Source organism: Thalassophryne amazonica, chromosome 14 (assembly GCF_902500255.1).
Source record: "Thalassophryne amazonica chromosome 14, fThaAma1.1, whole genome shotgun sequence".
NCBI classification, from domain to species: Eukaryota; Metazoa; Chordata; class Actinopteri; order Batrachoidiformes; family Batrachoididae; genus Thalassophryne; species Thalassophryne amazonica.
This window is the reverse complement of record NC_047116.1, coordinates 17,577,037-17,590,674: the sequence shown is the minus strand read 5'-3', so window position 1 is coordinate 17,590,674 and position 13,638 is coordinate 17,577,037. Positions and strand designations below refer to the sequence as shown.

Genomic DNA, 13,638 nt, shown 5'->3' with positions numbered 1-13,638 from the left:
TCAAGTGCTACTAAAATTATTTGCATGTAAGATGACACAAATTACACTTACAATGCACCAGAATCAACAAAATATAGCCTTTTTCGAAATTTCCCAGGGGACCACTCCCCCAGATGCTCCTAAATTTGCAGCTGCTTCATCGCACCTGCTCATTTCAAACTGCCACCTATTATGTCATTTGTGGAGCACCCTGACTACACCCATATCAAAACACTCATCTTTCTCCTACCATATAGTCAAATTCAAATTCAAATTTTTAAATTGAATTTGTCAAATGTGTAGTTTTAAGCACCTACCTGGACGTAATAAACACCTTTGTTCACAGCATACATCATGAGGAAGGAGTAGTCCAGATTCTGCTTCGTTCGCCATCTACATTATAATACAGAAATAATCAACAAATTCTCAATCCAAGAATAACCTCATGCCCGTCTGTTATATAGCTCTCATTGTAATCGAGCTAAACAATGTCTGCGCTTGTTGTGCAGTTTGATTCATGGCTGTGAGCCAAGGGACACAGATGTGCAATCTGCTACCAGAGCAGGTGTAGAAAGTGGCTCACAGAGATAATCCCATGTGTGCACACTACAACACAACACCACACCGCAAACAGACACCGCATATATGAAGGCATGGGTGCACACGCATTTAAACGCAGCCAGGTGGCTACATGGTGCTGTGTCACACAGTAATGAGTCCTGTTCTTTACCGCTCACTTGGACCCGTGCTTAACGCTTTTAAACCACCGGTCAGGTTGTACAAAACATTCACAGACCATCTTACCCTCTGCAGTATCTGCACTCACAAGAAAAAAACAACAGCAACAAAAAACCCCACCCACATACTAAGACCATGTCTTGGCCTATGGGCCTGAAGGCCAATATAGTACATAAGCAGTTGTTATAAACTGCATCATAAACAGATTTCTAATGAGGCCAGTTGTTCGTGGACTATAAATATGACTACAGAGCATAACAGCAAGGGAGCACTACAGATAGAACGAGATAGAGGGTGCTGCTGCAGATGACCTTGAGCTGACTTTGAGAAATGCCTGTGGAATACTAAGCGCCGAGGCAGCCTACCGAAAAGCTCTCGCTCGCACCCTCCCACATTCTCCCTGACTCATCTCTCTACTTTTTCTGCAATCCTCATCACAGCACCGCTGCATCTCATTTCACCAAGGCCTCAAAGATTCCTAGAATCACTGCCATTCCCATTTCCTCCAGTAAAAGGTTATTTAACAGAGATGGGACAGACATCATGTGTAGGAGTGTGGCTTTTTGTTTTTACTTGACTCTCTCTTTAGAATCACCGAACGTCTCTTTGAGGTTGGTCAGGTCTGGGTAGTAGGACGCTGGAGGAGAGATCACTTCCAGTAAGCCTGAGTTCAGCTCTACAGCAAACTCTTTCTCCAGGCCAACAACCACACTGTGAACGTAGTCTAGGTCAGTCTACAGAGATTAAACAGTGGGAAAAAGAGGTTTTTAAGCATCACAGCATTTACAGAGCAGATTCTGTGCACCGATTCAGACCTCCGGAGCTCACCTCCCCTATGAAGACGATAATGACGCAGTCAAGTTTCTCCTCCGGCGACAGTTTGTCGATAAGTGAACGCAGAGTCTCTGACAGATAAGATTTCACTTTCCGCTTCACTGTAGGGATCCCCATCACCATGGTGACTAAGGAGGGAGAGAACAGAAGTGTCAGTGGCTGACTGGCACTAGGATTAATCAAGTGAGCACACGTGTGAATCACATCTGTTAGCAGATGTCGACAGATTCCAAAGAAATTCATTCCTAGATTCACAGAAGAACTATCTAAGGTGATTATTTTACAAATTCAACACAATGCTTGGATATTACTTGTGGTACACCAAATGGACATTTTGTCCCTAGTACAGACAAAGGTTTGGGTTTGGCAAATCCTGAGTACTGACTATAACCGAAGATGTTCAAGAAATACCGCTGATAACTTTCACATTTAATTGTAAAGTAAGATGATGAGTGAGTGGAAAGTGGACAGTACATTGGAAGAGTAATAATTTATCAGGCTAATTAGCTGAGCAGGTGGATCAGCGGGATAGGAGGTGGGCTACAGGGCTGCAGTGATTAATTGATTATTAAATTAAACTACCATTTTGATAGTCGATTAATCACTTTGAACCTCTTCTTTTTAAATCTCCAAATTGTCTGATTTCAGCTTCTTAAATGATGCTGAAATCAGAAAATATCATATCACATTGATATGATATTTTCTGGTTTCTTTGCTACTCTCTTAATATATTTGGGGGGGGGGGAGGGGTGGACAAATAGCATTTGAAGGTGTTGTCTTGGGCTTTGGCGACATTTTTTTTTCACAATTTTATGAAATTTTATTGACCAAACAATTAGACAAGGAAATAATCAGATTAGTTGCAGTTCTATACAATAATCTCTGATTTAAATTTGTGTCATTCTGTGTGGCAAGAATGTCTACACTGTTGTCTAAGATTTTTGACACCAACACACACAAAAATCGTTTAACTCTGGGCATTTTATATCCTTAAGAAATAAATCAGTAATATTTTTTAAGCAAACAAACATTTACCAAAATAATTTATCAGCTAATCAGAAAATAATAATTACATTAATTGGGAAAAGTTACATTCATCTACTAATCAAAATAATAATAATCAATAGATTAGTTGACTATAAAAATAAATATTAGCTGCAGCCCAACATGCACATTTGATTCCCAGTCCTGCTCTGTGTCCTTGGACAAGACACTTCATGTACATTGTCCCAGTCCACCCAGGTGTAAATGGGTACCAGTTAAGGATGGGGAAGTAGCCTGCATTGGTCTGGCGTACCATCCAGGAGTCGTGGACTCTCATACGCTTCATGCAGGATTTACTACTTCTAATCAGACATTGAATTACTGTTTCTCTCCTACCAGTGAGACAGCAGCGTAAAATTGCACATTTACACATGTAATCTCTTTTAAATGATCCTTTCTGTTGTCAAACATTATCTCTATTCACAGTGAGCTCGCCCTTCACAGAATTCAAATTCAAGAAATAAAATCTACAGAAAGAACGAGTTGCCTACATTTTGTAGGTACAAAAAAAAAAAAAAATCCCTGCACTGCTTTAAAGGAAGTTACTAATGTTTCAACAAGCGACAGCAATGTTTTGGAAGCATAAATAAAAATGCTACTCAAACTCAAGCAATGGTGTGTCTCTGCCTTTGTGAGTGTTTTATTGCAGTTTAAAAGGGGAAACCTGAGCTGATGTGGGTTCATAAAGGGACACAAAATAAATAAAGAAATCAGGCTGAGGGGCAGAGGACTGCACGGTGCAGCGGTCCAGAGTGATCTGTGCGGTGTGGAGAATGTGTCCCATTTTTGCTTTGCGATTCTCACACTGAGCTCGGTGTCGTATAGCAACACCCACCAGCAAGAAAGTAGGTCGAGGATGAAAGGAGCGTGTGGGAGGAAGGAAAAGAGACAGGAAGTGACAGAACAGAGGATGGCAGACATGAATGAGCGATGGAGCGAGCAAGTGCAGCATGAAGGAGACTGTTCCAGAAGTGACCCACCCCCATGCCCCCTGATCAGCGTGCCACTAATTTGCTTTGTCAGTCTTCCATCTCTGTTTTAGCAGGAAGCCATCTTCACCTCTAAGATTTTTTTTTGGGGGGGGGGGGGGGTTACATGTCAGTCAAAAAGGACCAAACTGGCACAGAAATAAGAGGAGTTGTTTGTGTTTGCAGAGACGCAAAGTCCAACAAAATGTCACCTGAAAGTTTGCATAAACTACGTCAATTGGTAAAGTTCAAAATTATGGCTATATTTTATTTTGGGGCAAGGTTACTGGTTTGGCAACTGAGAAGAAAATTACCTCAAAGGACGATGAGGCAAAATGACAAAAGATAAAATATTTCCTCAAAAAGATTACAAGCTTCACTGGTCATAGCTAGAAAGACTGTACAGCAACTTTTCCCCTGCTGATTTGTCAGTCAAACCAAAGTGGCAGAGCAGAATAAAGCCACTCTTTTAAAAAAGAAGAGAAAAAAACTTGAGATGTCATGTCTTCTTTTATGCAGTCTCTCCAATCACAACAACTGACATATGTAACTCCTTCAAAGTTGTCATGGGTGTCTTCCTTCACTTGTCACCTTCATGCACGATCAGGATGACCCGTTCTAGGCAGATTTAACAGACTGTCGTACTCTTCAGTTGTTTTAGGGGAAGATCAATCAGTGAGCAAAGGGAAAAAGACAATGTGTGCACCCACAATGAAATAATTTCTGCACTATACTGTAAAAAATCTTACACCAGTCCAAATAGTGATGTGACTTTTGCTTTGAGGTGGTATGAAGCTTGCAGATGACACTGTGGTCTATAGAGGGTGTAGGTAGCAGGTTGAGGCAAGCCTGGAGAGGTGGAGGTATGCAATGGAGAGAAAGAGAATGAAAGTCAGGAAGAGCAACACAGAATGTATATGTGCATGACAGAGAGGGACGTGGAAGGAGCTGAGATGGTTATGGTGGATGAGTTTCAATAACTGAGGTCAACTGTTCAAAATAACAGAATAGTGCGGTAGAGAGGTAAAAACTGCAGGCAGGGGAGAAGGAATGAAAGATAGAGTGGTGTTCTGTCCTCTTTCCCTATGGGTAAGTAGCCACTTACACAGTGAGCAGAAAGAATTCAGAATTTGTGTATTTATGTGGAAAGTGCTACCTGATTGACACGTAAGAACACAGCCAGATAACGCGGACAGACTTTGAAAGAAAACGCAAGAATGTTTCTAAAACTCACCACGGGTGTGCTGCTCTTGTTCACTGTGTTGTGACCACACTGTGAGACAACACAGACTGTTTTAAAGCACTCTGAGCTGCTGACTAACGACTCGCCACATTACGTGCTGACATATTCATGTGATGCAAAGATGCATTGGCTCTCTGTTAATCTTAGAATCGATTTTAAGATTTTATTATTTATTTATAAAGCCTTAAACGGACTGGCACCACAGTACATTGTGGACCTCCTCCAAATTTATTCTCCGTTGCGTGCCCTGAGGTCTGAGGGTCAGTTCCAGCTCATGGTGCCAAAGACTAGGCTTAAAACCAGCGGGGGACAGAGCCTTTTCTGTGGCAGGTCGCAGACTTTGGAACACTCCGTCCCTCCATGTCCAAACTGCTCCCACAGTGTAGTGTTTTAAGACTCGACTAAAGGCCAACTTTTATTTTTTGGCTTTTAGCACCATATGAGTTCTATGGTCCTCTGTTGTTTTTTAGTGCTTTAACTTGTACTTTTATGATATTTTATTATGGATTCTATTTATGGTAGATTCTGTACTTTTCTAATGATATAGTCATTTATTTAGTTATGGTTTTAATGTATTTATACAATTTTTATGGTAGGAGGACTGTTTTACTCGAATTTTGTGCAGCACTTTGGTAACATTCTGTTTGTAAAATGTGCTATAGAAATAAAGTGGATTGGGTTGAATATTGAAAATATGCAGACAGGATTAATAGCAGTAGGTGTATCTAATATCTTAAACCATTGCTTCCCTTAGACCCTAACCGCACAACCAACTATCCAATTCCAAACAGTTAGGTACTGCATTCATGGCTTTGCTGAACAAAAGTTATTCAACAATAGAAACATTCCTCTCCACAGGCCCATAACAGCTGGCTCCAACAGGCTAAAGACCTTTCATGAAATGTAGAAAACCTTCTTTGACTTTATCTATACAGAACGCAACTAGTTCAATCTACCTAAACTACTATTCTCATGCTTCTTTTTTTCTTTACTCTTTGTATATGGGATGTGACAGTGAGTTTTAGGCGGGCCGAGGGATGGTGGCAGGTTACGAGGTCTAAAACAGTAGATCCTTTCTTCTAAAATCCCATTCTTTGCTTGTTCTCCTGAGAGAAACGGTGATCCAGGTAGGCAGGGATTCAATGACGGGAAGGTAATGGGTGGGGCCATGGGAGATAAGAGAAAAGAAACCTATGTCAATCATAGCTCATTGTTTCTGTACCTGTGAATAATGGCAGTAACAAGAAAGAGTGTGAGAGATTCTAAACATAAAAGGGTATTAATGATAAAGGCTCTATTCTATTCATTATGGGTACCTTTATATCCAATGCCATTATCATGGAAAAACGCTTGCAGATTTAGAACAACAATAGTGGAGTTAACAGAGATGAGTCCTCAGAGGAATACAAACCTACAAGATTGTACATAAAGAAGAACGAGTTCACAGTTCTGGAAACAACTCACCGGTATAAAGAAATACTGGCCTTGTATGTATTTAGCAGCAATTGTGTAGATAGAAAAGGTTAGACCATGGTCAACTGATTTCTTGCAAAAGACCATGGGTGTGTTCACAAGTAAAAAACCTGCATTTACAGGAAAGCTTTTGTCAGCTTCTGCTTATGAGGCATATCAGTCATGCCACACTCCCAAATATCCCAATGTCAACTATGTTTTGGCCAACAGAGCAAACTTAAAAAATAAATAAATGAAAGAGGGTCAACAGGGGGGAAAAAGGACATTAAAAATGCTCTCGGGACCTTGAAACTGAAGCTGCCAATAGCTAATTGTGGCTTGTTAAAGAGGATACAGGCAGCCCAGTGGTTCATGTGCATAAGTAAACCCCAGACACAGGAGCAACACCAGACTACAGTCACATGGTTAACAGACTGGGAAGGGTCTGTGGTGATAGTGAAATGTCTGACAGAACAGCCTTTTTTGATAACTGATCAATTAAAACTACAATTTTACATGATGTTTACTGCTTGTTTTTATATCCCTATTAATTACATATTTTCTAGATTGTTTGGTTCAACAAAATGTATTATGAATTATGAAGCAGCTATTTTAGACACTGGAAACTTTTTAATATCGAAACATTAATTCCAGGTATAAATATAAACAGTCTAAAAATCATACCTGGACACGAGACACATTTTAATGCCAGGTAGGTAGAAATTGTGCATAGTGACTAATCACACAAATGGTGAACAGACAGTCCAATAATGAAAACAATCTTTAGTTGTAGCCAAAGTACAGTGATGTTTGTACAACTGATGATAAAATTTTTATCGTAGGTACACTTTAACTGTGAAAGACAGAATCTAAAAAAAGAAAAAATTAGAAATCCCATTGTATGATTTTTAAATAATTAATTTCCATTTTATTGCATGAAACAAGTGTCTGATCACCTGCCAACCAGCAAGAATTCTGTCTCTCACAGACCTCTTAATTTTTCTTTAACAAGCCCTCCTATTCTGCACTCTTGACCTGTATTAATTGCACCTGTTTGAACTTGTTAAAAAGGTATAAAGGACACCTGTCCACACACTCAATCAATCACACTCCAACCTGTGCACCATGACCAAGACCAAACAGCTGTCTAAGGACACCAGAGATAAAATTGTAAACCTGCACAAGGCTGGGATGGGCTACAGGACAATAGCCAAGCAGTTTAGTGAGAAGGCAATAACTGTTGGCGTAATTATTAGACAATAGAAGAAACACAAGATGAATCTTCCCCCAAATGGAACTCCATGTAAGATCTTGCCTCATGGAGTAAAGATGATTTTGAGAAAGCCCAGAACTATACGGAAGGACCTGGTCAATGAGCTGAAGACAGCTGGAACCACAGTCGCAAAGATTACATGAGTAACACACTACGAAGTCATGGTTTAAAATCCTGCAGTGCAGCAAGGTCCCCCTGCTCAAGTCAGCACGTGTCCAGACACGTTTGAAGTTCATCAGTAACCATCTGGATGATCCAGAGGAAGCATGGGAGAAGGTCATGTGGTCAAGATGAGACCAAAATAGAGCCTTTTGGTATTGACTCCACTCGCTGTGTTTGGAGGGATGAGAACAACCCCAAGAACACCGTCCCAACCGTAAAGCGTGGGGTGGAAATATCATATTTGGGGGTGCTTTTCTGCAAAGGGGACGAGTGGGACAAAGGGAGGAAGGATGAGGTCATGTATTGCAAGATTTTGGCAAACAACCTCCTTCCCTCAGTAAGAGCATTGAAGATGGGTCATGGCTGGGTCTTCCAGCATGACAATGACCCCAAACACACAGCCAGGGCCATTAAGGAGGGCCTCCGTAAGAAGCATTTCAAGGTCCTGGAGTTGCCGAGCCAGTCTCCAGACCTGAACTCAATAGAAAATCTTTGGAGGGAACTGAAACTCGAAACCTGAAAGGTCTGGAGAAGATCTGTATGGAGGAGTGGACCAAAATCCCCGCTGCAGTGTGTGAAAACTTGGTCAACATCTACAGGAAACATCTGAGCTCTGTAACTGCAAACAAAGGTTTCTGTACCAAATTTTAAGGTTTTTCTATTGTATCAAATACTTATTTGATGCAAAATGCAAATTAATGATTTAAAAATCATACAATGTGGTTTCATATTTTTTTTAGATTCTGTCTTTCACAGTTGAAATGTACCTACGATAAAAATTACAGACCTCTACATTCTTTGTAGGTGGGAAAACTTTCAAAATCGACAGTGGATCAAATACTTATTTACCTCACTGTATGCGTGCCTTGTCTTATCATTAGGAAAGTGGAAACACCTGTTTAAATGCTACTCTCGTACCCTCAGCACACAAAATTCATGGTGTGATCTCACACTGACTGTTTGATAACTTAATCCTGTTAGGGAGGCTCTGATACCACAGGTCATTGTGGTGCACTGCATTGTCTTAATCATGGGGGAAATAGAAAGAACGAAAATGAAAAAGAATAAGTAATAACCCAGCTGAAAGTAGGATAAAGTGAAAAAGAATGAAACAGAAGTGAAACTTGTCCAAAAGAGGAACCTAATCAGAGACCGCAGCATTCGCAGGAACTTTATGGTGCATTTACACATAAGCATGACGCGTTATGAATGTCATATTTGCATCATTCTTGGCACATTCCTGACATTTTTAACGTGACTTAACGCATCTGAATAGGTTTCTTAATAGTGTGTGTTGGTGCGTGATATTCATGATTTTCGTGGAGCATGTTTTTGGCTGTCAAAAAATATTGCACGAATGTCACGCACCAGCCTCATTTCGCCTCATGTCGTGGAGGTCGCAACTGAGCGTGTTGATCCATCTTGATTAGTAGTGATCCTTAATACAGCATGACAGCGTTTTTCTCTGACATGCGCACAATTAAACCCTGCTGCACCGCATTCAGTTTCATTGCTGCAGTATGCTGAAGGACAGTGATGCCAAGTCGGCTAAAGGTTTCATTCCAATGCTCGTCAGCGCATTCCTGCAGGTGTTCCACCTGCTGCTGCTGTGCCTGATGTTTGGGAAAATGCGCAAGATGAGAGCTGCGGGGGGCTACACATCTGGCTCTCTTCATCTTCTCCTCCTCTCTGCACCACTCCATGGCACAGAGCCCAACTAAGCATGCAATCACAAAGTTCTTCTGCTGTGGATTTTGAGGAGCAAACTGGAGCGATCTGAATTGCTCAGCAGCTGATGGATGAATATGAGGGTGTGTGTGAAGACAATTTGCCTCATTCACAACGTGACAGAACGTAACGATGCACTGTTGCGCGCAATAGCACGGAACATTATTCTTGACCATGCGTAATGGTTCCTGATAATTCGCCAGCAACACGAGCCATTGATCGTAACGCGTGGTAACGGATTGCAGCAGTTCCTGAGGAGACCTGACGCCTCTGCCTCAAATCATCATATTCGTGATCAGTGGCCAACAATGTGTACTTCGTGGCATTTGTGACTTGTCATCATTATGTGTAAACACAGCATTAGATGCTACTCTCACACCCTCAGCAAACAAAATTCACTGTGTTTGACAACTTAATCCTGTTAGGGAGGCTCTGATACAGCAGGTCACTGTGCTGTCTGAGTCATGGGGGAATAGAAAGAAGGAAAATTAAAAAGAATAAGTAAAAACCCAGTGAAAGTAGGATTAAATAAAAAGAATGACACAAAAGTGAAACTTGTCCCAAAGAGGAAGCTAATTAGAGACTGCAGCATTCACATGAACTTTAACCTGAAGTGACTTTTCATAAGATGAACTATAATTCAAAATATAGATCAAAAGGGCATTTCAATGTTAAAATCAAATAGATCCGCTAAATCCACAATACGATTAACATGCGGATCAAACTTAGTCTATTCATTGAGAGTGCCAATTTGCACATCCTTGTCACAAATTAGACTGATTGAGGCACTTTTGATTGAGATATAATGCAAAATGTACACCAAATGGGCTTTTCAATATTAAATTCAAATGTCCACAAAATCCACAATCCGGGTCAAACATTGTCAGGTGATAGTGAGCGCCAGTCTGCATCTCACATTCAAATATGAGAGTGATTGGGGCCATACCATCCTACATAATGCTTTCAAATATGAAATTCAGTCAATGTTGAAGGATAGGGCTTTTTCCAATTTTCCAAGATTTTTCCTGAACTTGACCTTTGACCTTGAAAATTTAATCAGTTCTTGCCTATCAGGATATGATTCCTCTGTAAACATTTCATAACGGTGTACGAAAACCTGAGTTACAGGCTGTTCACAAACAGGGGTGAAAACATTATGATGAAACTGATACATGTACATTAGTTTTAGAAGTTGGAAAGTGAACAGTCAATATAATAAAATAATAATAATAATAATAAACTTAAAATGTGTTTTCCTTTGTTTTGCCTTTTTGGGGGGGGAGTAAATTCATATCTCAAATTTGTTTTATTTTATAGTGCTGATAACTATCATCGTAGGAGAAAAAAGAAATGAAGAAACATCTGATTTAAAAAATGCATTTTTGAGCATGCCAATTTTGTTATTTTTAGAAAGACTGTAATACAATCATCAATCTGGAGGCTACGTGTTATCAACGAGGCTCTAACTGAGAACTTGCTGCAATATACTTATATATATATATATATATATATATATATATATAAAATTTTCCCTGTTGCCTTCAGGTTGTTGTTTTGTTTCACCTGTCTGTAAGGCGAACAGTTTTTTTAAAATCTTTATCCCTCTGCTATTCGTCTTTTAAACTCTTCGTAGGGTTTTTTTTTTTTTTTTATCAAATTGTTGTGATGACACTGTGTCCCATGTTTTTTTTTTTTGTTTTAAATGGCTAACATATTTTCTATGTATCTTTTGTATTGGGTTTTTACTGTGTTTTGTGTGCCAGTATGCAAGCTGCTGAAATGAATTGCCCCTGGTGGGATGAATAAAGTTGTCTAAGTCTAAAGTCTATACAGGGTGAACACAAAACACTCCTTGGTTCATAATATAAAAAGTTATATGAATAATTTTACAATTTTGAAGACGAAAAATCTGCAAAAGAGAAAAAAACTTGAGTATCTGTAGATACCAAAATTGTAAAATTATTCACGTAACTTTTGATATTAAGAACATTTGAAACCAAGGAGTGTTTCTGTGTTCATGCTGTAACCATAAATGGAATCTGTGAAGTTTATGTTAGGGCTACAGCTCACAATTATTATTTATTTTAACAATTACTTCACCATTAAATCTACGGAGTATTTAGTCAATCTTCTGGTGAACTTGGTAAACATAAACCATCACTTCAACCAATAATTTTCAACATTTTAGTCAAACATTTTCACATAAAATATTTATCTTACAAAGAAAATGTTTCTCAACACAAAAAGACTATAAAGTTCCATAAATTTAAAATGCATCTACGTATGGAAAAAAGAATACTGATATAAATACATTTTAAATTAAAATAACCCTTCCCTGTATCTTTTTCTCTTGATGAGACACAAGAAGACAGAAAATAAAATTGGTGAAAAATTTTAACATGACATTTACAAATGAAAGCAGAGTGTACCCCGCTACTGAAGAAAGGCCGTGCTTGCGCTGGTATTGTAGTGAATGTCAGAAGCTTAATGGTGACAATTTTGATATGCTTTAGGGCCAGAGAAAAGATTTTAAAAAATTAATAAAACCTCAATGAGAGTGACTTGTGAGAACAGTGATCGGGTAAAAGTGTTCTCCTCACTTCATGTTTGATGTCAGTAAATACTACTGATACTGGCAGCAAAATTAAATAACATCTGAGCTAGCTCATGTCGCTAAAAGTGCATCACAACAAAAGTGTTTGGTGAGCTAAAATCCACTGTTTCCTAAAAAAAAAAAAAAAAAAAAAAAGAGCAGCACTAAGATAAACACAGAAATTTGCAATTTGGATCATGTTTCAGTAAGCAGTTAACCTGAATAAATCTTCTGCACTGTCTGTGGATGTTTCAATGAGCTGTCTTCAGGGAGCAGATCCACTACAAGGTTTCTCTGGTAAAATTTGAAATGTTAGATTCCTGAATACTTGAAATTAAAAACAAACTTTTTAAATATTATAAATGTTCTGTGTAATTATGTCCGTGTCCCCTCAAATAACATAAGCACTATGAATCCTTTTTATTTTAATCATAAAAAAATTCTTAAAAACAATATGAAATATCATACGGAGATATTTTGATACATTATTGCAATAAAACACATGAAAGCCCTTATGCTGCGTTTACACATAATGATGACAAGTCACGAATGCCACGAAGTACACATTCTTGGCCGCTGATCACGAATGTGATGATTCGGGGCAGAGGCGTCAGGTGTCCTCAGGAACTGCTGCAACCTGTTACCACGCGTTATGATTAATGGCACATGTTGCTGGAGAATTATCAGGAACCATTACGCACGGTCAAGAATAGTGTTCCGTGTTGTTGCGTGCTATTGCGCGTAACAGCGCAAGTTTTGTCACGTTGTGAACGAGGTGAATTGTCTACACACCCACACACACACACACACACACACCCATATTCATCCAACCGAATTCAGATTGCTCCAGTTTTTCAGAAGAACTTTGTGACTGCATGCGTAGTTGAGCTCTGTGCCATGGAGTGGAGCAGAGAGGAGGAGGAGGACAGAGCCAGATGTGTGGCTTCCTGCGGCTCTCATCTGGCGCATTTTCCCAAACATCAGGCACATGCAGCAGATGGAACAACTGCAGGAGCGCGCTGAAGAGCACTGAAATTAGACTTTTAGCCGACTTGGTGTCAGTAATCAAACTGAATGCGATGCAGCAGGGTTTAATTGTGCGCACGCTTCTTCCTCCGCCGGGCTGGAGGAGGTGCAGAGATGTCTGGCTGCACGTGAGGCTCCTATCGCTCCTCTGGTTCCCCTGGCTCAGACTCATTCTCCCGCTCATACGGTTACAACAGCAGGTGGAACACCTGCAGGAGCGTCCTGAGGAGCTTCAGCAGGAACTGTGGAACGACATTTGGAGCCGAGTTAAATTGTGCGCACGTGACAGAAAACTGATTCGTCGTGGCGCGCAGTGAAATGTGACGCTGCGTTACAAGTTGTGTCAAAACTTGACAGTTTCCGTGTCACTTCGTAATAACGCGTGACAGTTTGGCCTCCAAGAACCATCACAGGAACCACTATGAACGTTGTCACGTTCTATTAAGGATCAATACACATCAAGACGGATCAATACGCTCAGCTGCGACCTCCACGACGTGAGACGAAATGAGGGTGGCGTGTAACATTCGTGGAAGATTTTTTTGACAGGCAAAAACATGCTCCACAAATATCAAGAATATCACGCACCAACACGCAC

At 39.9% G+C, this 13,638-nt stretch overlaps 1 protein-coding gene across 2 annotated transcripts in view; it reads right to left on the bottom strand.

The window, feature by feature from the left end:
* mgat4a (alpha-1,3-mannosyl-glycoprotein 4-beta-N-acetylglucosaminyltransferase A) overlaps positions 1-13,638 on the bottom strand; it is a 94,782-nt gene that overhangs the window by 18,051 nt on the left and 63,093 nt on the right. Inside the window, exons 3-5 of one of the 2 annotated variants that reach the window (XM_034185883.1) lie at positions 1,546-1,679; positions 1,291-1,451; positions 297-372 (exon numbers count right to left, since the gene is read on the bottom strand). In XM_034185883.1, coding sequence (XP_034041774.1) covers positions 297-372; positions 1,291-1,451; positions 1,546-1,674 — 366 coding nt within the window. In that variant the 5' untranslated portion in view covers positions 1,675-1,679. The remainder of the gene's footprint in view (positions 1-296; positions 373-1,290; positions 1,452-1,545; positions 1,680-13,638) is intronic. The other variant, XM_034185884.1, reaches the window with a different exon arrangement.